The sequence below is a fragment of the Humulus lupulus genome, chromosome 2, assembly GCF_963169125.1.
Source record: "Humulus lupulus chromosome 2, drHumLupu1.1, whole genome shotgun sequence".
Lineage (NCBI taxonomy): Eukaryota > Viridiplantae > Streptophyta > Magnoliopsida > Rosales > Cannabaceae > Humulus > Humulus lupulus.
Window position 1 is genome coordinate 284,836,335 of NC_084794.1, and position 25,417 is coordinate 284,861,751.

Sequence of the window (25,417 nt, forward strand, 5' to 3'; positions counted from 1 at the left end):
AGATGGGGAACTATTTGAAGATCCTGAGAGATATCGAAGATTGGTTGGGAAGTTGAATTACTTTACTGTGACTCGTCCAGATATTGCATATTCGGTCAGCGTTGTAAATTAGTTTATGTCATCTCCAACAGTTCATCAATAGGCAGTGTTAGAGCAAATTTTGTGTTACTTGAAAGGAGCACGTAGACGTGGTATCGTGTATACAAATCATGTGCACACTCATATTAAATGTTTTTCGGATGCAGATTGGGCAGGTTCCAAAATGGATAGAAGATCTTCGGGTTATTGTGTCTTTGTTGGAAGGAATTTGGTCTCACGGAAGAGTAAGAAGCAAAACGTTGTATCACGATCCAGTGCAGAGTCAGAATATAGGGCTATAGCACAGTCTGTGTGTGAGATAATGGGTATATATCATCTCTTGACTGAATTAGGACTTAAAACTTCAGTACCAACAAAATTGTAGTGTGATAACCAAGTTGCTCTTCATATTGCCTCTAATCCTGTGTTTCATGAACGAAGTAAACATATTGAAATTGATTGTCATTTTGTTCATAAGAAAATTCAACAAGGTCTAATTTCTACAGGATATGTGAAGACTGGAGAACAACTAGGAAACATCTTCACGAAAGCTTTAAATGGTATTCGGGTTGATTATCTATGTAACAAGTTGGGCATGATTAATATTTATGCTCCAACTTGAAGGGGAGTGTTAGCTATATATTAGTTGTCTAATTAGCTTAATTCTAGGTTCTTAATAATGTAGTTTCCTAAGATAGATTGCTAGTTGTGTATATATATGTATTACTTTTCAATGAAAATTATGAGAATACAATTCATTTTTCACCTTTGATAACAACCAGAAACACATACCTTTTCCAGCTTTCGCTGCCAGGTTTGTCACCTCCACTTCCAATTTAGCTGCGGCCTGCAACAATCATATTCGAAAAAATCACTAAAATGACTCGTGCATGTAGGGCACCATAAATATTTGACAATGAATTTAAATTTGAGAAAAATAAATAATAGGAAAATAAATTATGTATGTGATAATAACAATCTTTGATTGCTACTTTTTATGAAGTACTGATGAAACTTCAAATTAAACCAGAACCAGATTTTGATGCCAAAGTTTAGTTAAAAACTAACTTCGTAATATATATATGTATGAATTCCTCACTAAAGCATTACAAAATGCTCCTGTACGAAAGCAACCCTGCATGATGATACAATTAAAAGGACGGCAAGGAAATGGTGACATTAAAATTACAAAGTAAAGTTTAGCATTTTACCAATTACTTGAATTCCAATCAATTGCTAGTTCTCCCACTATTTTTCTTTTTTTTTAAAAAAAAAAAAACATAACCTCAACTTCTATTAATATTGAAAAAAAAAATTACAAGCAAAGTGGAATAAAACCCACAGAGCAGAAAATAAATATTAAATTTGTCAGATACCTTCCGAGGAATTTCAAAAATAAAAAGCTCATTCCATTTTGCGGTACCCTCATCCAGATTGTTGTTTCTAGAAATAGAAGGCTTGACGCATTTTGTTCTTGCACTCTGAGGGAAAAGCTTTTGGTGATCTGTTGTCTGACTTTCCACAACAAGACGCAAAGCACAGAAGAAGTTTTGGCCATTACCATCATCATTCATAGGTAAACCCTGATTAATAAAAAAAAAAAAAAGAGGGTAAGACACTTCTGTAGGTCAAAAACTAGCACTGGAAATGACAATAAAACTCAGGAGTATTTAATTAATATTAACCACTTTTACAACCTTGGCTTCAAGAATATGTATCGCAACATAATAGCGTGCTTCTCTGGACTCATCTGAAATGTTCAATCTGTCTGAAAACCTAGGTGGTGGAATCCACACAGAAGCACAATCCCCATGATACAGGTGGTCGACAGTATCTGTATTCTGCTCAAGTCTTTTCAGATAAATATCACACCCAAGTTTATTTTCTATTATCACAGTCTGGAAGTCATCCTCATCCAAAGCAGAAAAAGATGGATCTTCTTTGTCCCTATGTAGACTCCCAATTTCCTGCTAAAGAAAGACATAGTAAGACATTTGAAAGATTTATTATACAGCAACATATACTCAAGAACTAACCTCATTTAGCTTGATGGCTTTCTTTTCAAGTTCTAACTGCCGTCTCCATGAAAGAGTGCTCCCTACGAAATTTTCCAAGCTTGCAGCACTGACATTCACATTTAAAACAGTGGTAGAAGCAATACGCACTCTCTTCCCAAGTTTTGATGGCGGGTTTCCGTTAGTATCGTAAGTTTCAAACCTTGAAATCAAATATGAGAATGCTTCATAAAGGACACAACCTCTACTAAATGTAGTAAATATTGACATTTACAGAAAGAAATAAAAACAATGAAAAAAAAAGTAGGAACGATATAATACTTGAAAATTCCATCAAAAGGTTCCACAAGTGGTTCCCATGCTTCTAACTGAGTATTGAAGGTTGATGCAGCAATAGAGGAAATCAATACTGCATTCAAAGCATCTAGTTGACCGTGTGTAGCAAGCTTAATATTTGTGATTGTCGCATCAAATAGCGGAGTCATCTGAAATAGTTCAAAACCAATAAGTACAAAGGGGAACATATACATTAACATTAGATTCTAGTCTAAATGAATTTTTCCTAGAGAACAAACCATTCCACATAAGCTGTCTAGAACAGTCAAAGAAAAGCAACTCAGCTTCATCTCTGCAGTTATGTTCTCCCGGGTCTTTGGCTTTACAGAATCACCAATTGTGTAAGCTAACCGGCTCGATGGCTTTTTCAGATCGCCACGCGCAAGAAAAGTACAGGCCTACAGAAACATGTACAAATATGCTTTTGAAGTTCCTCTTTTAAGCAAAAGAAAGGTTATGCATTATAAACAAAACAAACAAATATCTGAACAAAAAGATTATGAGATTTAAACTAAACAGAAAAATATCTGAACAAAAGAAAAGTCATGAAATATAAACTAAACAAACAAATGTACGAACTGAAGACATGTAAAAACACTTCAAATAAAGGGAGGATGGAAGAAGGTTTAGAGTTTCATGATAATATGCCAATATGGTAACTACAACCAATCCAGAATTATACATTTACCAACAGCAAGCAAACATTCATTTTAACCTGATTTTCGACTTTCCAAATGCTCCAACACTGAGAAGCCTTTGAACTGGAAGATCTTGAAATGGGACCCTCAAGGATATTAGATTGGTTAACAAGATCCATCCTTGGGCAACAAAGAGTATTGATGCTTGGGGCTTCATCTATTTTTGTGACCAAGCACCCAAGAGAAGCATAACCAGGTGGCGATATTGGATACCAGAAAAAAGCTTCATCAAAACCTTTCCCGACAATATGGGCAACTTTAGTAAACTGCACAGGCTTTGCAGAAATTTCAGGGTTATCAGACTTGAAAAGTATGCCCAAAGCTGGAGGTTCCAAGCTGTAAGGAAGAACAACACATGATGGTTGATGAGAAACAATTAATTCGTTTTTATTATTATTATTTTTGATGGGGACTTGAAAACATATTATATAGAAACACTTGAGGACAGAATTCCTAACCCTTCAGTTATGCAATCCCCCAATATGATATAGCCTGGGCATGCAATAGGACGCCATATTGAGACTGGTCGGCGGACATCACTACCCTTGTCCCACCAGATTCTTTCAAAGTTGGGAGTTGACATGTAGCAAGTAGTTGCTTTTGAAATAGATCTGACAATGTCCCATCCGGATGAATTTGCACTCTGGTTACTTGTTTCTTGACCTCTATTGTCATGATTAACAGTAGAAACCGATGCAGATTCTTTAAGAGAATGGTGTCTATTTGAGTTCCAAATAAGAAGGTGATTCAGGTCCAAACTATTATCAACAGGACATTCCATACAAGAATGAGCAGAAAATGATCCAATCACATTGTCTATGCGCCAGATGCTAAAACCAGACAAGAAATGGGGATTTGAAGAGGCACTAAACATGCACTCTGAATATTTTGTCATTGTTACAAGATCAGAGCGTAAACAATATACAATGTGATTAGGTGGTGCCTGGTTCCCTATGTTTACTACACATCCCAATGCTGTGTATCCTGGTGGGGCAACAGGCTCCCAAACAGAGCAATCAGAATTGACATCAGTTTGGTCTCCTCCTTCACTAAGTCCTAGAATACCTGAGAACAAGCCAATGAGATTGAACCCAATTGGTTTCCGCACACGCCCATATGTGTTACTCACCGCCATTACTGCCTGTGATGGAGGAATTGGCCTGAATACAAATTATAAAAGAAAACCAAAATGACATTCAATATCTTATAACTAGAGAAACGTTTAAATCAGTTCAGATTCCTCATATAGATCAGGATAAAGACATAAGTCATTTTATCATTCCTTTCTAGCTAGATAAATCATTAACTCTGTTATGTTTATAAATGACAAAAGCAAAACCATTGTCCTTCAAGTGAATAGCCACTATGTAATGTCACAATTAAATATAAGTTGGTCTACAACAAGCACAATATGTCATCATTTTTTTTTTCTTTCTGAAGACTTAGGGTAGATTATTGTATTTCCATCTATTTGAATGAATACTACGTTACCTTGACGTCACACAATCTCCCAATATGGCATAATTTGATGGAGCTCGAGGCCTCCAAAAGGTAAGGTTGTAACCAGGTCCATTCTCTGCATAATGCATGGAAAAGCACAGACTCAGATAAAACCGAACAAACAGTATGCAGAACAAAACTAAAAGATAACATCAAAATTCATTGATGATTGATTAAAAAATGATAAGGAAAGAATGTCACAACAACCTTTAGGGGACACCCAGATACGATCAAAGTTTGTACATGGAGCCAAGGGTATTATGTTTCCAAACTGTAATGCTGCAAATGCCTGATTTTGCAAATTAAGCATAAGAGAAATAACACTTAGCGAGAGATGGATGCATATATTGGTTGATATCAGAGACATATTTGTTTTCTCCTTAACAGAAGTATATCCCCCTGAAATATCCACTGGATAAAGAACGATTAGACCAGATCCAGCCTCAACTGTAAGATCCTTCACCAAGGCTCGAATCCACGTATCATTTTCTTTTGATGCATACCTGTTCAAATTAAGAGGTCATATTGTCATTTGTGAAAAGGAATAGATTCATATTTATGAAGATAGCATTATCCAAACTAGAGTAAATGGCGGTTAAAATACACAATGTTTTCAAAATGTTGTACTTTTATACCCAATCTTTTTTTTTTGCGGTAAATATAATCAATGTCTTCAAAATGTTATACTTTTATACCCAATTTTTTTTTTGCGGTAAATATCCCTAATGTTTTTAAAACGTTGTACTTTTATACTTATGTTTTAAAATTATTTTGAGAAATAATAAGAAAGTGAAGGAAAATATAGGATTTTTATTTTTAAAATTGTAAATTATTTTCACTTTCAAAATAATAAAAAAAATTAGATTAGTAAAATTATTCAAAATAATTAAACTTATATTTTTCCTTTACTTTTTTTTTTAAAAGAAAAATTATATTTTAAATTGATGAAAATATATAAGTTTTTATTTATTTTAAATCATTTTTATTAATTTTAATAAAACATTTATTAATGTTTAATTTAAAATAATTATTTTGAGAAAGAATAAGAAAGAGAAAATAATTTAAAATTTTAAAAACAATTAAAATCCTATATTTTTCTTTCATTTTCTTATTATTTATCAAAATAATAAAAAATAAATATAAAAGTGCAACATTTTACAAACATTTAGTATATTTACTGCCCCAAAAAAGGTTGGGTACAAAAGTACAACAATTTGAAGACATTAAGTATATTTACTGCAAAAAAAAAAACAATTGGATATAAAAGTGCAACTTTTTGAAAACATTGGGTATTTTAGCCGCCATTTACTCTCCAAAATAAGTGTCAAACTGCTGATAAAAGACTCATACAAAGGTCGAGATGGGAAGGCAGTCAGCTACCAAGTACCAACTACACTACATCTATGTAGGTCATAACTTATATATTTATAAGAAACAAAACTTGTATTAAAAACAGGGTAAATACAAGGTTAAATGTGGACAAGAAGCCCACATTAAAAAAAAATTACAAAACAGAAAATCTCTCACAATATCTACAGAACGCTAATTTTTAAATTTGACCAGCAAATGCCTAGAATAATTAATTGGATCACTTTGGTAAAGAGGCCAAGTCATTAGCCTTTTGCAGGTTTCTGATTTTAAGGAATTTAAGAAGGTTTCCTATTATTTGATTGTTCTTAGGTGGTAGGACTTGGTGGAAAGCTAAAAGCAAAATTGTGGAAAGTATCTAGAAACAACATAACAGGAAAATCATAAATTCTTACATGAAGCTTAAATCCAGTTTTGCACGAAGAAGCTTTTCCCCAAATGATGAGTCATTCACAGACGATTTTGTACCATCATAGAAGGTAAACTCAGGAGAAACAACCTGAAACATAAAAATTAGCAAGCTTATTAAGAATACAATAAGCTTTCCAAATAACAAGAAAACATAACTAAAGATGATTATTTTCTGATCTACTAAGAGATTGGCACCAAATTTAAGATGATCCCCTATCACCTTCTGTATTTGAAGATGATATCTTATCATCTATAACAACTATAATCCTTTCTTTGATACTAAATATGGTTTCATATTAACAGAAATAATTACAACTGAAAAGAAAAAGAGAATTCCCATTATATACAAATATACATAAATACACAGCCAAAAAAAACTGCTTTAAAAAAGCAAAAATTATCACCAGAAATCATTTAATAAAGAAAGCTGAACACAAGATATGTAAAGTTATTTATGATGTTCAACCATTAATATCATCTTTGATACTTTTTTCTTTCTTTTTTAAACCTGGATTTTTTTTTTTTGGTGGGGGGGGGAGAAGAAAAAACTCCAAAGGATTTCATTTTCTTTTGATAAAAACCAAAGAAACAAGAGAAATGTTTTCTAAAAAAAATAGTTTATTTTCATTTTTACTTTAGAGTATAAAGAAAATGTACAAATAGATTGAAGTGAAAAAGTTTACAAACACTTCTTATAGAATTTAGCAAAGTATTTTCCTCAATCTTTTTCTTCGTCTTTCCCTCACAAATATTTTCTATAGCAAAATCCAAGTTTCAAACAAAACCTTAGAAAGATGAAAAGATTCTCTAGTGTTATTGTAGCACCATGTAAAACACAAGACTACAATGGAGGTGAAAGAAGATCTACACATGCCTCTAACTTAAAAGTTAAAACATCTAAAATTATAAAAAGTTTTATCAACAAATCCTCAACTCAATGATATTCTTGAGAAAAACATTCCACAAAAAGATAAGTACCTGGGTTTCAAAAGTGAAACTTGGAATTCTATTTGGATTGCCTAGAGAAAGAGAAGAAAACTCCGTGGCATCTGATGATTCGTGTGTGTAGTCCAGATTCTTCTTGTCATCATCAGATGAGGAACTGTCCAGCAACATGATATGTACTCCATCCTCAAATGATACTGAGTAACTACTTTCAGTACCCAAATATATGTACTTCTGTAACAGCGAACCATTCTGATGGATGTATGAAAAATAGAAATTATCAACCAAAAGGTGGAGAAAAAGACGGCATATAACCTTTAAAAATGTTAATGTAACAATTACAGGTAACCATGTTATATTACTCTTTTTGTTAAAAAAATAAAAAACTAGGCTCCCCGCCTAACCCTACAATATTTGAGGACTAGATAATGCCATTTGCGATTGGCACCATGCTAAGAAAATAACAAACTAACTACACCATAACATTTGTAGTTTATATCACATTTATATAGAGAATGCCGTTTTAAATTCAATATTATAATTTATCTCTTTAAGAACCTGTATAGACACCTGTAATTGTTTTAATTTATATTAAATATTATTTTTTTGCTCCAGATTCCAAATTACTTGTTATACCTCTACATTCGTTTTTCCTATTATAGATAATTTTTCATGAAATTCACTCTCTAATTATATTATTCATGATTCTATTTCAGATTATGAAAAATGAAACAATCACAAATTGCATTGCAGATTGATGGGAAATCTCAGTACCTCAATTTTAACGTTTATAAACCGCAATCTCTTTCCGCGCCCAATAAAAATAATTGGTTGAGACCTCGTCCAATAAGATTCTTTAAAATCTCCTTCCTCACTTAAGCAGATAGTCTTTCCACAACCATCATATGTATACTCATTAACATTTGAACAATTTGCCACTAATTGCCTACTGGGAGAGAGGTGCACCACATCTTCTCTTTGTTTGTAAGTAGGTTCAGATAGTACAATATTACTGTTTCTACATAGGGGATCATTCTTAGGATCCATGGTTTCCTCTCTTCCAGTTATTGTTCCTAAAGCTGGCACAAAGAACTCAGTCACAGCGAGAAGGAAATCAGGCACAACAAGAACTCGAGGCTGTTGAACCCGAACCACAAATGATTGGGATGATTTTCGCCATCTGTAATCCATCAAGAACATTGTAGAAACTGGTAAATCTCCATGAAGACCAAATTCAGACTCTGTTTTTCTAAAGCTCCCCTTATTTAAGATAAAAGGTGTATTTCCAGCAGAAACTTGTTTCGAAACATCTGTGGATGACCCAAGCATGAGGCGCATTTCAGGCTTTGTATCAGGGCGAACATCGAGAACAGAAAATTTAGGTATAGTAATGTAGAGATCTGTCTCAGACAATGATGTCATTCGATATGATACCCATAGACCTTCTAGCTGCAATGTAGGAAAAGTGCAATGTAAGTTTACATCCCAACATGATAAATAAATTTAGTTTCAGAAAACAACAACACCTTTGATATTACCATGTCCAAACGAATTATGTCAAAACAGTTACAAAAGGAGAAGCAACACATATAATTGAATATCAAGATATGTTAAAACAAATGATATAATTACTCACAGCAATATGAGCCAAAGGTGACTCATCATGGATGCCATTATACAACTCCAGCAAGGCATGGTCAACCACAACCGTCGATATAGTGACAGTACGTGACAGAAGATTTTGACTATTCGTGTTAACCTTGTCAACCAAAAGCCGCATTGTATCTTTTGAACCAGATTTTCCACCACGAAAACTTGGAGGAAGCCTCGGTTCTTCACACAGATTCATATATGCACAATCAAGAATAACTTTATATTCTTTGCTAGTCATGACACAATGCAGTAAGGCAACCTGGTTAAATTGAAATCTGTAAGAATGTTGTGAAATAACAATCCTACATGTCCATGACACAAGGGGATACACGGCAAAAAAAAAAAAAATAGTAGGAACAATGTAAATACAAGACCAAAAAAAAACTAATACATAAATAAGGATTAGTAGATGAGCTCATGCAACATAGAAAAAAGGAACATGAATAAGTCAGATTGATGCATGCAATGTTCAAAGTCCATCAAGCTCTCTAAAGAGTCCTAACCTGCTTGACCCTAGTGCATTTGTATAATTTTTTAAACAAGAAACGATAACTATTTTATTAAACTAGATCAAAATAAGTACAACCAAAAGAGACCAGCTAAGGCAAAACATAAAAAAGCAAATCTCATACAAACCCATAAATCTGACAAAACTAACAAATGTCCAATAACATAAAACAAAACAGTACAAACATAAAACAGAATAAAATTACATCAAGCGTTCCCAACCCCTTAACAAATCACAAAAGGAAAATAAGGCAAAATCTTTGACACCCGTGCATTTAATACAGTGCATACAAAAAAAAATGAGACAGCTTAATAGAAGTAAACTCCTAATCCCAAAACTTATAAACATACTGCAAATCAAATTCTAGAATCAAACCAAGTTACCTTCACTTCAAGAGAAAATGCTGGGACCTTTTTGAAGACATCCCTCAAACTTCTCCTAACATAAATGTCAAGTCCTTTGGCTTCTCGTATCATTGGTTTACCAATACAACCATTAATTCCAACAAACATGTTGATACCTAGAATCTGCAATTTGCTGCCAGTCAGACATAGTTTTGTAATTTCAATTGTATGGCCTAAGACAACAAAAGCATCTACCTCGGCATGCAGAACATCGATATGGACAGCTGAAGGATCTTTCTCTGCAGAACCATACCACCTAAATGAATTTTCAACTTGTAGCTGGCCCAGATCAAGTTGAATGAAACTGCCCCCCAAAAAAAGGTATTATAAAACAAAACGAAAAAATGCAATAAAGGCATGAAAACACAGAAGGCAATAATTCCATGGATCAAGCAATAGCATAATTTTATTATTTTTATGTTTTTTCTTCCAAATCGCAAAACAGGTGTTCCTTCCTTTTTCTTCTTTCTATTTTTCATATTCACATTGAAAGGATCAGCTACTGCCAAGTGCCTACCAGCCCAGCACTGGTAGCATAGACACGTCATTGTTAGGCAGCAATAAAATACAAGGATCCACCAGTTACACACCCTATTGTGGCTACTACCATCCACTTCTATTGCAATTATACATCCAAAACATTACCACAACATAGTCGAAACCACCACAAGTACGCATTCATCAACACTGTGGCCATGACTACTAGTTTAATTTTTCACTTTATGTATCAACAAACACAACCATAACCTTTTTTACCCATCATATTTCAACATCATTTCATTAGAGATAATTTGCAGTATCACAACTTCTAATACATTTAAGGGATATAGTAAAAAACACAGCCAACCATATCTCTGCAGTCTGAGCTAGTAAACTTTTTTGGGCCTTAAAAAATTGATTTGCAGTTTTGTAATTTATAATTCATATAAGTAGAAAACATATAGTATAAAATATGGTCATATCTACGCACTCTTTACTAGTAGAATTCCTTGGCACGATAATCATTGGAGTGTCCAGTGAGAGATCCAATTTCAGTGCTGTAGCTCCATCAATCTCATATTTTTGAATAAACCACTCAAAGCCTCCAACTTTATCAACAAGCTTAATAGCTTCTTCAGTACGTGGGGTGGCAAGTTCCATAAAATAAACTGTAATCTGCAGCAAAAGTTTTAAGCTTGTAATTAATTCAAAACATGAAGAAACCATGTAAAGCCCACAGTGGTACTTTTAAAATAGTGAAATATCATTACATTCCTACTAAAACCATATTCAAATAGTTGAAAGTCATGTCCAACATACCTCCTGAACAAACCTATAGAGGAAAACAATACGAACAGCAGAAAGTCGGCCTTGCAAGCTGTAATCAAATCCTTCGTAGTCATCATCTTCAGCACTATAAGAATTAAATTTGAACTGGAAAAGAAATGAAAAATACAAGTAATTATTGATCTTTCGATAGAAATGCTACAATGAAACAAACCAATTATGTGCATTGCAACAATGGCTTGTAAAACATGTACCTTGATAAGGGATTCAACCCCAGGATTCCGTATATCACAAAGCCAGCCCCAACAGTGCTCTGTTCCAAGAGACAGGTCACAAAGTCTAAAGTTTCCTAATGTTCCTTCAATGGAAAGAGAGCTAGGATAGACCTTCAGAAACAGAGAGCACATGTGAGTAAAGACAAAAGATATGAGCAGTGTGGCTGCAAAGAAATAGCAGAATTTTTTAAGAAAGAAAAGAACTAGAAGAAAGAATATGAGATAAGATTAACTTTTAGGTTGCTACTTGGGTATACAAAACTAAAGGTTTTAAGGGACAATCTATTCTGGATTTAAGCAGAGAGTGGAACAATTTTTTGTAATGTTGCTGTTTTTAGGTTCATGTTTTTTCTCTTTGAGAGTAACATGATCCTATTTCTTTGTATTTTATTCTATTGATTAAATACAAGATCAATAAAGCAACTACAATATGAAATTCACATTCAACAGAAACAAAATAGCCAAAGAAAATAAAATATAAAAGAGAGAGGGAGAGAGAGAGAAAAGAAGAAGAATGATAACATAGATTCAGAGTGAAAAAAAAAATCAATAATGCCAAACTCAACAGTAGTCTGTTTTCCAAGATGCACTTCAGAATGTCTAAAAATTCTTAAACATTCCTTTCATGAAAAGAGAACTAGGATAGACATTCATAAACAATGGAGTCGTTTAAGTTGGACAGTAGGTCTAAGGATAAGTCAAATACTTAGAAAAAATGAAAACATGATTTCTAAGAAGATGATTGAGAAAAGGGGGAGTGGGGAAATAGGCATTAATAATGCCACAAACATAGCTATTATGTTGGGAAGAAAAAAGACAGTATCAAAAGTATTAGAAAAATATTACCTTCAGATCCAACAGGAAACTTTCCTGCACCAACATTGCAAGTGAAGAACCATCTTCCTTATTAAGATACACAGACACACTGTCCACATTCATGTTTAAATAAAATACCACACGATTTTTACCATATCCCAGCAATCCTTTAACAATGTCATTTTCTTCATTCTTTTCTTTGTTTGTTGCCAATTTATCTTCCGATACTGCTTCCATCTCAGAACTTGTTGCATAATTCACAGAGCTTATATCCAACCCAAAACCAATTAAAGCAACAAGAGTAGGTCTGTTGCAAAAGAATTCCAGCTTGGACATGCGAACACTCATCTGGAAACATTGAAAATGAATTGTAAGTTACCCTAGACACAAACCAGCAATCTGGAATCTTGAATTCAGACCAATAATGTGCAATTTACATACCTGTGTATCTATCCCATCATAATCATGCGAACTAGGGCTCCTTGTTGAGAAGACAACGGAAACAAAATCTGTATAATCACCACCCTCTGCCTCATAAAATATTTCACCAGAAATGCCTCTTCCTATAACCATATCCTGTTCTTGAATCAAGGCTTCAGCAGAATCAAAGCCAGTGTCCAAATTCTGAGAGTAACAGGCTGCTTCAGATAGAGATGCAAATTCAGGCAAAGCATCTGTAAATGTATCATCGTCTTCATTAACTGCTACCGGCATCTCCTTCTCGTGAGGATCAGTCATTGCAGGGGACGAAAATGTGCTGTCATTTTTCAGCACTGAGCAAGCTAAATACCGTGGGCTTGCAGAAAGACAACCTTGAAGCTCATCCCTAATTTTTAAAGAATGGAGCTTCATCCTGATGGTCAGATCCCCTTCACAATGAATCATGTGCACCTGTAAACAAAAATGGCAAATATCGTAATGGCTAAACATTGCATGAGTCTGCAAGCACCATGTGTCCAAGATCAAAATTTCACCAAATATATATATATATAGACACACAAGTGGGGAATCCCTTGGAATAAACCAACTATTCAACTACTATAAAAAATAAAAAATAAAAAACATTCTTGTAACTTCACGTAAGGCTAAGAAAGTTTCTAGAAACATAAGTTTGCTGCTTATGGAAAAATGTGAAGAAAAATGGACAGAACTGGTACAGTTTTATCTATCCTCACCCAGCAAAGATGTATTAATTTATAGATATACCTAACAAAAACATCTTGTAACATAAGTTCAAACTTAAACTATTTATTTATACACATTGAGACCTTTTGCAGGTCTAATTCTCATCAATGGTCCACCAGAAAAAAAGGACACCAGAAAAAAAGTACAACTGGTGAAATACCCTCTCTTTTGGTGCTACTCTGTTAAGAGCAAATCTCAACCTCTGAATCAAATTTTGTGAAACAGAAGTAACAGCAGATGACGATAATCAAATTATTTTCAAAATAAGATTTCAATTTCAGCAATAGAAAGTAACAAAAATATAAGTGAAATAGTGGTACAGACCTTCCCACCACCAGCAAGCACGTCAAGAATAAGATTCTCATCGAGTTTGTCACCATCATCATCTCCTGTCTGCACAATATTAAAAACAAATCTATGAGTAGGCCTTGGACCAAATAGAAGTTTTTAATGTTTTCACTATGATAACTTATCCGAATGATTATTTTACTTATTACCCTGCAGATACTTTCGGAAGGTAATCACCGCACATTTGTCAAATAAACATTAAAATAGGAAAAGGGTTGCATCTCACCTTTCCATATATAAAAAGCTTTGTTTCCACCAAGGCTCCATTAATGACAAGTTCAGCTGTTTTTAGACTAGGGGTCTGAGGTTCAGCAAAATCAGATACCTGATCACTTGTCCCTCCCAGTACATTAACTGAAGGAGGTGCCTATATTAAAGAAAAAAAACAAATTAATTAGAAACCCAAAAGATGAAACATGGGGAAATAAAAGAAAGATCTTAAGCCATACAGAGGCTTGATATGTGGCTAGTATCAGTCCCTTCAACCAAGTAGCCTTTTCATCCTCATCCCGATATGCAATTATCCACGTACTAGAAGATTCCAGAGCCTGATAAAGATAAAAGAAAATAACTACAGAGGAAAAGAATGAAAGTAAAGCAGAAAAGAGATCCCCCAGCACCCTGCACAAGGCCATGCTACAACAAAATGAAAACGTAACTACCTGAATATTGAATATTCAGTTTCTACCAACTTTTCATTAAACTTTAACTCATTATGACCCACTTCATTAGAAGTCCAACAAATAAACTTCATATCTTCTTTTTTATTTTATGGAGGATTGGGGTTGGTGGCTACTTGTGGGCATTATGGTTATAAAGAAACAACAGAAATTTTGAAGAGGTGGAAGAGAATGTAGAGAAGTTGTGAGATAAAACCAGGCATTGGGTGGCTATTTGGCTTTTTAGTGTAAAGGAATTCAAAGATGTTCCATTCTCTGATTTATGTAGAGAATGGCAGTACTTTATGTATTTTTTGTCATCTGTTATTGTGGGTTCTTACACTTTTGCTTATATTTTCTCTAAAATATATACAAGCTGAGGTTTTGTTTCAACAAAATAATAAATACAGAAAAAACACATTTAAAAAAAAAAATGGGGTACAGGCAGAACAAAAGGAGAACCAGTAGACAGTAGTCCACCTCAACCCAACACAGAAATCCCAGCTTACACAAACATAAAAGTGATAACCCAAACGTTGTCGTCACAATCATTTGGGCCTACTTAAAATGAAGATGGCTTGGAAGGCACAATACTTGAAAGAATTGTCAAGAGAAGGGAACAGGGAGAATTTCAAAGTTGCATGTATTAGTATTATTGTAGCATTTTCTACAGACCGATAAAATCAGACTTACTTGTATTTTCCCATTTATTAATTTTTCCTTTGGCATATATATTATGTAAATTCACTTGCTACATGAATAAAAAGATGTACTAAGAATTTGAGCAGCCACTATATGTCACTTCAAATCTATTGACTAGCCTTTAAAAAAAAACTAGCACTAATAAGGAAATAATACAAGAACTCTGACAACAAAATCAGGCTAAGATATTGACATCATAAAACAGCAATCTCTAACTAAATCAGCAAGCAAAATCCTTTAAACATCAAAACTATTGACTTGCCTTCTGAATCTCCAATCCCCTATGACTAATAGCAATACAGAATGGCAAGCCACCAATGTTTGTTGGTGGAACATCAAAAACTTGTCTACCAGCCATGCTGCAGCCCAAAAAATTCAGTCAGGAACTTTTCCTTCTTAGTGCCTTCATTACAAGATGGTCACATAGAATATACCAAATAAAATAAAAAACAAAACAAAAGTGAGCCATAAGATTACAAGATAGACAAAATAAATGAGGATAAATACAAACCTCGAGTACCGCTGGTAAGTTGGAGACTTTTCAGACTCCAAAATATAAAGATACATTTCTGATAGTACAAGGAAACAAGGTTGCCAAGTAGCTACAGAATTGCCAATCCCCTGGATCCAATCAGCAGAGGACTACCAATTAGATGCCAACACAACAACAAACTACCAACAATTTTTACGTTAAATAATCATATAAATAGAGGACAAACCTTCCAGACTAGGATTTTAGCATCAGAAGCAAGGTCCGCAGAACTCCATGAAGTAACTTCAGATTGAAAATCATTACCAGCAGGCTGACTACAGGTGTCCATTGTACCATATAATATGTCTAGTAATTCCATAAGTCGGCGATATCTTGATGGTGAAAAGTGCACCCCGAGGTTTGGCACTTGAACAGATATGCGTGTTGATGGATAACTTGGATGAGGAACTTTGATCTTAATTAGAGAGAAGTAATAAGTCGTCAGTAAAGTGAGTGTAACAGTATCACAACCAACTGCAATAGAGTTAATTTTTGCTTTTAAAAAATAAAAGAAAAAGGAAAAGCTCACCTGATCAACAATTACTGCCATACCACACCTATCTATAAGAGAATAAAAGTTGTCAACTTTTTCTGGTGTAGGAGGTATAACTTGATTAGAGTCATAACTTGGCACAACTAAAGTGCAGTTCTGACAGTCGGATCCACAATCTGTGAAAAAAGCAGCAATATCTCGTCCAGATATAAAAAACCGAGAATAAACATTTTTCCTCTGTTCATCAGACTGACTCTCCTGCAACATTAAATTACTCAATTCAGGCTGTTGCAAAATCACCTTGAAACAGACTAAGTTGTGACATTACGAAAGCATACCGTGGTGTATACTGTGAAATGACCAAAGTCCAACAGAAAATGATAATCGCATTTCGAAGAGCCCAATATTCTGATAGGGACTCTAACTTTTGGGGCATCAAAATCAATATCAAGAGCAAATCTGAAATATTTGGGGAGAAGGGCGGGAAGCAAAAAATAATTACTGCTAAAGTTAAGAAGGATCAATGCTACAACCTCGAACCAAGTAGAAACAGTAGCATAATAGATAAGCAGAAAAGCTTAGCACTTCTTTTTAACACCTAACATTTTCTATATCAAACAAAACTTTACTGACAATGAAGAAAGCCTCGGCATACTCCCAACTCCCAACTCCCAACTCCTAGGTTTGAACCCAGACGAGACAGACCCCTTCCTCATACACACTCACCCAACAGTTCAAAAAATGAGACTAATACTGGCACTAACAGTTTCCACCATAATGATAATTAGATCTGTGGCAAAATTATATTTTTGTTTTAAAAAATATGTATGAACATATAATTTTTTTTCCACCTTATTATTATGCATGAAAATATGAATTACATAGTAATAACTCATGGTTGAAAAGACCAGACATATAAATGGTAAAATGAGAATGATTAAAGAACTATATACTTAAAACACAGCAAGAAAAAAACACAAAGTTCAATGTAACATGGTTACCTGCTTTGTTCTTCTAATACCATTTGAAATTGTTCTTGTGCCCTACGTGTAACACTCTCAATTTTCATCTGAATAAAAATAAAACAAAACAGGGTGAACCACCATTGCCACTAAATCAAATTTGATGAAAAATACTGACATTACCTGCAAAGCAGTCGCAGTTTCCAATGCAACAGTAGGACTGACTGCCTTACTTCTCTTCACAAACTCTAAAAATCTATCATAACTTTCCATCAAAATCTGAAAACATATAAAAATTTAGTATGCTCCACATTTCAAAATGAATCTACCAATAAATTTAGTTGTTATAGTGTGGACCAACATCGATTTTAGATTATAAATATCCTACATAATGCATGGACTTAGACAATGTGGAATGGGCAGGAAGGCATAATTGAAGAGGCCCAACAAAAGATTAGTGGGGGATGTTTGATTTGTATTTTTTTTCTTTTTTGTTTTTTTTTTTAAGAAACAACTTTGTATTAATATTGTGAGAAATACAAAGTGAAGGGATCAGATTTGACCTCTTAGAGTTCAAATACAATTATAAATAAAGTAATGAAGAACAATTTGATTTGTATTTTTCACAAAGGAAGTTTTGTTCCTATATGAAATAAAAATAAAAAATAAAGGAAAACTAAAAAGAGCAAGGGCCCATGTGAGAAACTAGAGTGCAAATGTAAGGGTTTGAACTCCAAGCAATATGTTATGTTCTAAATATAGAATAAGCCTTACTCTTAAGAAAACTAAACAACAAAATCAGCAACTACTGGAATAGCAATATAAAAATATATATATTTAGAAACTGAACTTGTATTGATATACATGAAAAAATGTATGTCTGAGAAAATCAGATACAGTGAAGTATGCATCATCAATATCAAGCACAAATATATGCCTTTTAAAAGGAAAAAGGATGAAAAGAAACTGCACTTGTACTAATGGAAAAAAAATAACAAGTCTGAGAAAACAGACTATAATTTAAAAAAGAAGAAGAATATAGATTGGCTGATGAGAAGAGCCAAACTATAAAGTAAAGCTCTAAATAGAAAGTAACTGCTGAACATAAATTTCTCTCTCTCTCTCTCTCTCTCTCTCTCTCTTATGTAAGACAAGGAATTACCGTAACATGGCAAGGAGAAATTGTTGCTGACAGCTTCCAATCAACATTCTCTCCGACTGGTGATTGTATAAAACTAGCAGCCAATGCATTCGACTTCTGCTCACTACAAACACTCTGCAAATGAACTATCAATCATAAGCCAGCTAAAATAAATATACAAAGTAAAATCCTTGACACCATTTTTGGCTTGCAATTCAAATATCTATGTATTCCTATGTATGTATAGGTGTGTGTGAGAGAGAGTACATGTGTTTGCACATGTATGTGTGTGCGTCTCTTTGAGTTCTGCTAAGAAAATCAAGGATTTCTTAAATTTATTATGATTGTCCAGAACTGACAGAAGTTTTTCTCTGTTTTGTGATGTCTCTAATAGATTAGACAGACTTCCTGCCCTTTTGTACAATAATAAAAAGTCAGTTCACTTTGTAATTTTTACACAAAACAAACAAAGAGAACCTACATTTAAATTACAATTTCCAAACAGATTATAGACCCCTTAAGAGAGGTCATAAAACCTATCATGATGGATAACACAGCCCAAAATTATAGGTGAAGGAAACAAACCTCAGCAAGTGAGCCCTCAGGCGCAGATAAACCATAAAATTTCAACAACACATCACAGTGAGTGCTACGATGTCTAAACTTGGTTGACACCTCAAGTTGCTCGAATCTACCACAAATAATTTCAGTATGATTTATGCTGATGATCCGGGCAGCAGCACGACTAACATTTACAGTTACCAAAAAATGGATCATATTCTGCGCCTCCTTTCCAGAGAGAGATGTCAACTCTTCATCTGGCTGGCAACTCAGCAACTTGTTGATTGCTTGCCATTCTTCTTTAGTCAGTGTTTCTTCCAGTAATTGTGGTCCCTCAGAAGAATCTCCAACAGGAAGTTCTTCAGAGGGGGTGCCCCTGACATAGTCAATAAATTAAGTTAAATCACAGAAAAATGAGCAGACAAAACTTTTAACAAATGTTCTATTGAACATTGCAGCTTAATACCAAGCCATGCAATACCATCACAAACAAACCAACAGAGAAAATAGTGATTTATTTCAAGAAATAGGTAGGACAAAAGGGAGTGTTGACAAACCATCTAAATGAAAGCCAGCCTTTCTTTTTTAATCTCCTCTGTTCAGCTGCTTCCTTTGATTTTGCCGATTCAACCTTTGCATGTGCAAGTAACCTAAAATGGTAAAAACATCCCAATTAGGAAGAACCCAAACAAACAACGTGGTTTAAGTTTTAAATAAATTAAAAATACAGAACAAGAGGGCCATAGCACTTTATAACAAAATAGAATATTTATTAGAGAAAATCACGATGGACTTTCTAGGGGAGGAAGGGTGCGATAGGAAAGGAACTAATCAACTTGCTGCATGGAAGGAGGTTTTACAGCTCTTTCTTTTTTATTAAAGAGATAGATAGAGAGAGAGAGAGAGAGAGAGAGAGAGAGAGAAAGGCGTGAGCATTGGGAATTTAGTCTTGAGGAACAGGTCTGTGCTATAGAGTTACGAATGAGTCAAAGTCTCTGGTATACATTGTAATCTAGAGTAAATATTGGAGGCTTGGTAATGGGTGGGGTGTGTGCGTTTGGAAGGATGTTTGGTGCGGCGAGAGAACTTTGGCAAGGTCATTTCAAGATTTATATAGAATCTCTACATCTCATGGAAAATGCTGACACCTATGGTGTTGGGCACTGCAATTAGCACAGATATGAAACCCACAAAAGAATTTAGTTATGTGGACCTTTCTGTATTCGTGTGCGGCTTCAGAATAGGATAATTTTAGAGTTTAATGAGACTAAAGATGGTATGATAGGGGATTCAACTTGTTGGGATTTCCATTTTCCAGGGAATTTAAGCCGCAGAGAAGTTCCTCATCTTATTAGATGCTGAAATCTTTGAACGAAATGTCAATTGGTAACAGTGTAGATAGAAGAGAATGGTTGGCAGACACCAAAGCTGGCTTATCTTGTAAATCATTACTATTTAGATCGATGAGCAAGCCAGGTGAACTTTTTTATCTGGATTAAGTTTATGTGGAGAACAGCGGGTCCCTTTTAACAAAGTCTTTGGTTTTGAATCTTCTCCCACAACTTCTCTGCTGACAAACACCTTTGGTTGTAATCTTTTTTTTTTTTTTTTGGTAAAACAAAACCTCAGCTTGTAATGATTAGAGTAATTATTACAAGCAAAATTAGGAAAAGCTCCTGATTAAATCATGCATATACACATAAAATACAAAATTACATGGAAAAACTCCAACCACTGCATAAATCAGAGAAAGGAACATTTTTTATTGGTGAAACATAGTAATACTCTCGTCTAGTTTCTTATAAATATATATATACAATAATAAAAAATAAAAATAAAAGCATATTAAATTTGAATCTAATTTGCAGCAGATATAATGATTTCATTGCAGTTTATTTTTAAAATATTATACTAATAATCTAGAGAACCAAGATAATTTCATTTACCTCCACAAAAGGATTACTTTAGAATCCAAATCTCTCTCAATTTCTCTGATTTCTGCAGTATTAACATTGGCTAAATGTTGCAATGAACCAGCATATAGTTGAATGTAACGTCGACGAAGCTGACAAAGATGCCTAATGCGGTCCCATGAGAATCTATAACTGAATCAGGGAAGCGTATTTAGATTCATTGAAACTTAAGATTGTTTACATACCAATTTGCAACATAAACTTTAAAACCATATAGTGAGAATATGAACCAATTTCGTATGAAAAACAACAATATTATGAACCAGATCCAGATGAACACACTTTTTTTTATTGAAAAAAAATCTCAAACTCGTATTAACATATTTATGTAAGTTTCTGATGAATAATAACTTATAATATTTCCACAACAACATCCACATTACCACATTTTCCTCTGTTGCAGGCCAGCTTGAGCAGCATAACGCCACCACAAACAAGGTTTCTGAGACACTGGCACCATAGGCCTCAAATGGGACACTTCAACATGTGTCCTGTATCTGGAAACAACTTCCAACAGTTTTATCCAATCATGATATTGCGCCTAATAAGAAAAAAGAAAGAAATTGATGGTATCAACCCAGTTTCTTGTCAATACTTCCTTTTTTTTCTTTTTTTTTTTTTTTGAAAAACAAAAATATGAACTTGTATTAATATATGAAAAAAAAAATACAAGTCTGATATAAAATCAGACTAAAAATTTACAACAAAAAACACCAATCTCTAGCTATATCAGCAAATAAAATTCTTTGAACTCTTTTGCATTGAAAAACCATTAAGCTACCTAAAATCTAACTTTATCCGATAGTATTTTTAGAGTCCTTGTCTTTTGAAATAAAATCAAATCAAATCTTAGAACAATTTTGCTAACCCACCCATTCCATCTTAAATTCTTTTAACAGCTTGTTCCATAACAAAGCAGAGAAAGCACAATGTAAAAACAAGTAATCAAAAGTTTCCCCACTCTTCTTGCACGGTATACACCACCCAGGCAACATAGATAAATAAGGCCTTCCAACCCCAGCTACCCCAAACCCCCCTTCCCCCCAACCCTTCTACTGCATCCAAGCAATAACCCAGAAAGTATAAGCAAAATTTAGAATAAAAAAGTGATTTTAAGATCAACCACCTTTCTTCATTCAACTCAACAGAGCATTTTATTGTTCAACTATTCTTCCACTACCAAACATATATTAGATGAATCTGTAAAAATAAAACCAATGAGAATCAGAACCTCTGTCATTGTTACAGACACATCACTTAGGACCAGAGATGCCTTTTCAAACGGAACATCAGGATCATTTCTTTCTTGCTTCCCAAGGCGGTGATATTTTAGGTTTCCATATATAGGTGACACCACATAATTGCGACTCACTGCCCATTTAGACACCATTCCACTTTTAGCTACAGGCTCATTTATACCATCTTCAAAAATCTGAAGAAAAAAAATTACACAAATAGGAGAGAGAAAAGAAAGAAAAGTGAAAATACATAATAAAAGTAATGTCAATAAGTAAGATTTAGGCTAATGTTTTCATCATTACTAAAGAAGCGTAAAGAAAACAAACGGAGCCTAATGATACAAGAACATGAAAACAAACCTCAACCCATTCCTTTGGACTGAGATCTTCCCATTCTTTTACTATCTTCCAGGGAAGACTATCTGAATCATGGTACACAGCAAGCCTCTCCAGTTGCAATGACTGCAACATGAACAGTAAATGAAGCCTAAACAACTTAAGTTGTTACTAAAATACAAGTCAAAACATTAAAATTATTTTTCATCAGGATGGCAATGTTTACTCTGTTTATTTAGAGAATGGGCGTTATTTTATGTAACTGCTATGTACTTCTCCTGCACTCTTTGCTGTTCGCAGAGGGCTTATTTATCCATTGTTGATATAATTAACCTTGTTTTACAAGAACATAATTTTTAATTCTTCTCTTAAAAAATTCATATTATTCTTCAGTTCACTATCCTGTTATTTCAACATCATATTCAAAGAAGACAAAAGCTACCTTGCGCAACTTATCAAGAGCACCACTTGTATCGAAGGTCTCGTTCCCTTGTTCATCCATTGTAACAGCAGCAAGCTTGGCTAAAGTAATGCCCGAAGAAAAAGAATGTCCGATATTACTACAAAAGATAAATTTGTTCTTTAGGAGGGCACACAATTCAGGCATTAGATATCAACGGTAGAATAACACATTAGCAAAAATTAAACTTCAGACAGTAAGAGAAACTACAAGAAAAATATTTCCACTAACCTGACAGAATCCTCATATCTGATATGTACATTGCTAATTGTTATCTTAAGGTTCCCAATAATAGTAGCAATGAGAGAGCCTAGCCATGAATTCCCAGGAAGTGCCTGCAAAACATCATCGCACAGTTATGTATAACATATCATGTTTAGTGACAGACTGGAATTTTCGGACAATTTAGAGGATATATGTGGCAGAGCCAAAGAGGAAAAATTGTAGTATAAACTAGGGGAAAATAACTGCTAAAACCAATGATGCCTTATGGGTTAAGAACTAGAGACGTATTATATTTATATCCATACACTTCCTTGCTTCGACTTTGATTTTGCTTCAAGGGTTGCTGATTCTGCTTCCTGCGTGCATAAAATAAAACTACAATGTTAAAGAAAAAAGAGTGAAAAAATAAATCATTACCATAATTGAATTTTTTATTTTATTTTTTTGTCAAGAAATACTAAATTCGATAAATGTTAATGTTCATACCATAATTGAAATTAAAAATGAAGAAACAATTGAATGATAGCATCACTTTATTATGGGCATGTCAAAGTGTCTAAGGAAATCTAAAGCTACACATCCATGCCAGTAACTAATTGTTGTCAATCACGACCTCATCTTCATTAACGTTCTAATCATACACTAAATTACTATAAGTTCATCAAATGCTTTAATACAGCCTCTTCTACTTTTTAAGCAAAACATCAAATGCATGAAGGACACACATAATATTCTAAGCAGAAAGAGAATACATGTACACCAATAATTTTACCTCAATCTGTTGAAGTTTAGCTTCAAAGAGCTTTTCCCTGTCTTCCTCCTACAAATAAGTAGGGTGTTAAAATTTATGGACATAATATAACACAAGCTGACCTCAGACCATAATGTTTAATGAAATATGTCCACAGCTAAAGGAAAGACCTTCCTACCTTAAGAGTCCGGCCATCAGGAGCAGGATGAGCAAGAACAAAGACGCGATCTACTAAAACAATCACAGGTTCTTTGCCCAAACTTTTCCAGGGAACCTATGGTTCAAAACAACATAAAGTTAATCAGGAAAATGCATGCTACTTGCAATTAAATATTGAGAAATAACACTTCACATAATGCAATAGCCTTTGAAATAGAGTCAAGAATGCATGTAATAAAAGGCTTGAAATATTTACAACCAGAATCCATATGCTAAAGCCACCTGAATTAAAATTTCTACCAGTACGTACAAAAAAAGTGACAGAAATATAAAATAAAGTTGAAAAGATATAGGGATTGAAATTGTCAGTGAAATTGGGATCAATTAGCTGGTATTTTTTATTTCCTAATAAATGTCCCAGAACAAAACTTTCCTAAGTGATCGTAATTCTCGTTGATGTAAGGAGAAAAATAGGGAAAGTTAGGCCATTAGCTATCTATTTATGTCTCTGTTTTCTTCTGCACAGCAAGTAATAAGGGAAAAAAGAAGTTCCCGTTTCAATGATTCACAAAGGCCAACCAATGAGAGAATAAGAAAACCATTGCTACCTTTAATGTTATTGTACCAATAAAGCCAGCCTTGACAGTAACTGGAAGATTTAGAGAGTTTAGTGCCTCTGCCTTCAGTTTCAAATCTTTAAGAACAACATCACCTGTTCAAAATTGAACAATAAAAAATAAAGATAATTTTAAAAAAATAGTACAAATTCAATTGGGGAAAAAAATGTAGCCAAGATATCATTATCTTTCCTTTTTTATTTATTATATTTTCTTTTAACAAAAACCACAACCTTGTATTAATGTGAAATAGTAATACAAGCAAAAACGGGTTAAAGAAACCCAGTATGAAGCTGAGATCTCATTATTCTGGAAATCACATGTTCATATCATTTAGTTTGTAACAACGCAAAAGGCATGTTTCACACCTCCAGTAAGTAGATTGTGTCCACCGGCAATGATATTAAAAAGATATATAGTACCTAGAACTAGAACTATGAGAAAAAAGAATAAGCAAAACGCATGAAACAAGCACACAAAAGCCAAACCTTGCCAGACACTGATTCTTAAAGCTTCTGCTGAGAGTCCATGGACGTATTCACCCAGGTATCTTCGAAGCAAATGTAGCACCTGCCAAAAAAAGCATGCATTAAGTAACAACAAAATCTTCTTATAATGTTGTTCTCATATATCATTTATTCATAACATCTTCATTTTAGTCTCAACTCTTGTTCTAATATATATTCCACTAAAAGTAGAAACTCCTTCCGCCTTGAAATTTTAAGCAACCTATCAACTATAAAACCAATCCATGTAACTTATGGAGGCTAAGCAATCCATGTAAATTGCATATGAACCATTC

The 25,417-nt window shown here is 33.9% G+C and overlaps 1 protein-coding gene across 2 annotated transcripts in view; it reads right to left on the reverse strand.

Moving 5' to 3' along the window:
* The window catches only part of LOC133819601 (uncharacterized), a 36,933-nt gene that overhangs the window by 10,693 nt on the left and 823 nt on the right, over positions 1-25,417 (reverse strand). Inside the window, exons 2-46 of one of the 2 annotated variants that reach the window (XM_062252886.1) lie at positions 25,104-25,185; positions 24,607-24,710; positions 24,018-24,113; positions 23,861-23,908; positions 23,394-23,444; positions 23,095-23,198; positions 22,846-22,963; positions 22,428-22,529; positions 22,061-22,261; positions 21,213-21,370; positions 20,803-20,961; positions 19,414-19,506; positions 18,881-19,232; positions 18,317-18,430; positions 17,338-17,433; positions 17,194-17,261; positions 16,531-16,651; positions 16,229-16,450; positions 15,887-16,114; positions 15,679-15,788; positions 15,430-15,526; positions 14,256-14,354; positions 14,033-14,173; positions 13,783-13,851; positions 12,715-13,164; positions 12,304-12,621; positions 11,437-11,568; positions 11,216-11,329; positions 10,887-11,071; positions 10,112-10,220; positions 9,896-10,039; positions 8,988-9,263; positions 8,126-8,800; positions 7,385-7,603; positions 6,391-6,494; positions 4,835-5,130; positions 4,619-4,703; positions 3,586-4,287; positions 3,145-3,463; positions 2,669-2,827; positions 2,415-2,578; positions 2,115-2,295; positions 1,776-2,045; positions 1,455-1,661; positions 871-925 (exon numbers count right to left, since the gene is read on the reverse strand). In XM_062252886.1, coding sequence (XP_062108870.1) covers positions 871-925; positions 1,455-1,661; positions 1,776-2,045; positions 2,115-2,295; positions 2,415-2,578; positions 2,669-2,827; positions 3,145-3,463; positions 3,586-4,287; positions 4,619-4,703; positions 4,835-5,130; positions 6,391-6,494; positions 7,385-7,603; positions 8,126-8,800; positions 8,988-9,263; positions 9,896-10,039; positions 10,112-10,220; positions 10,887-11,071; positions 11,216-11,329; positions 11,437-11,568; positions 12,304-12,621; positions 12,715-13,164; positions 13,783-13,851; positions 14,033-14,173; positions 14,256-14,354; positions 15,430-15,526; positions 15,679-15,788; positions 15,887-16,114; positions 16,229-16,450; positions 16,531-16,651; positions 17,194-17,261; positions 17,338-17,433; positions 18,317-18,430; positions 18,881-19,232; positions 19,414-19,506; positions 20,803-20,961; positions 21,213-21,370; positions 22,061-22,261; positions 22,428-22,529; positions 22,846-22,963; positions 23,095-23,198; positions 23,394-23,444; positions 23,861-23,908; positions 24,018-24,113; positions 24,607-24,710; positions 25,104-25,185 — 8,197 coding nt within the window. Of the gene's footprint in view, positions 1-870; positions 926-1,454; positions 1,662-1,775; positions 2,049-2,114; positions 2,296-2,414; positions 2,579-2,668; positions 2,828-3,144; positions 3,464-3,585; positions 4,288-4,618; positions 4,704-4,834; positions 5,131-6,390; positions 6,495-7,384; positions 7,604-8,125; positions 8,801-8,987; positions 9,264-9,895; positions 10,040-10,111; positions 10,221-10,886; positions 11,072-11,215; positions 11,330-11,436; positions 11,569-12,303; positions 12,622-12,714; positions 13,165-13,782; positions 13,852-14,032; positions 14,174-14,255; positions 14,355-15,429; positions 15,527-15,678; positions 15,789-15,886; positions 16,115-16,228; positions 16,451-16,530; positions 16,652-17,193; positions 17,262-17,337; positions 17,434-18,316; positions 18,431-18,880; positions 19,233-19,413; positions 19,507-20,802; positions 20,962-21,212; positions 21,371-22,060; positions 22,262-22,427; positions 22,530-22,845; positions 22,964-23,094; positions 23,199-23,393; positions 23,445-23,860; positions 23,909-24,017; positions 24,114-24,606; positions 24,711-25,103; positions 25,186-25,417 lie in introns of both variants that reach the window. The other variant, XM_062252885.1, reaches the window with a different exon arrangement.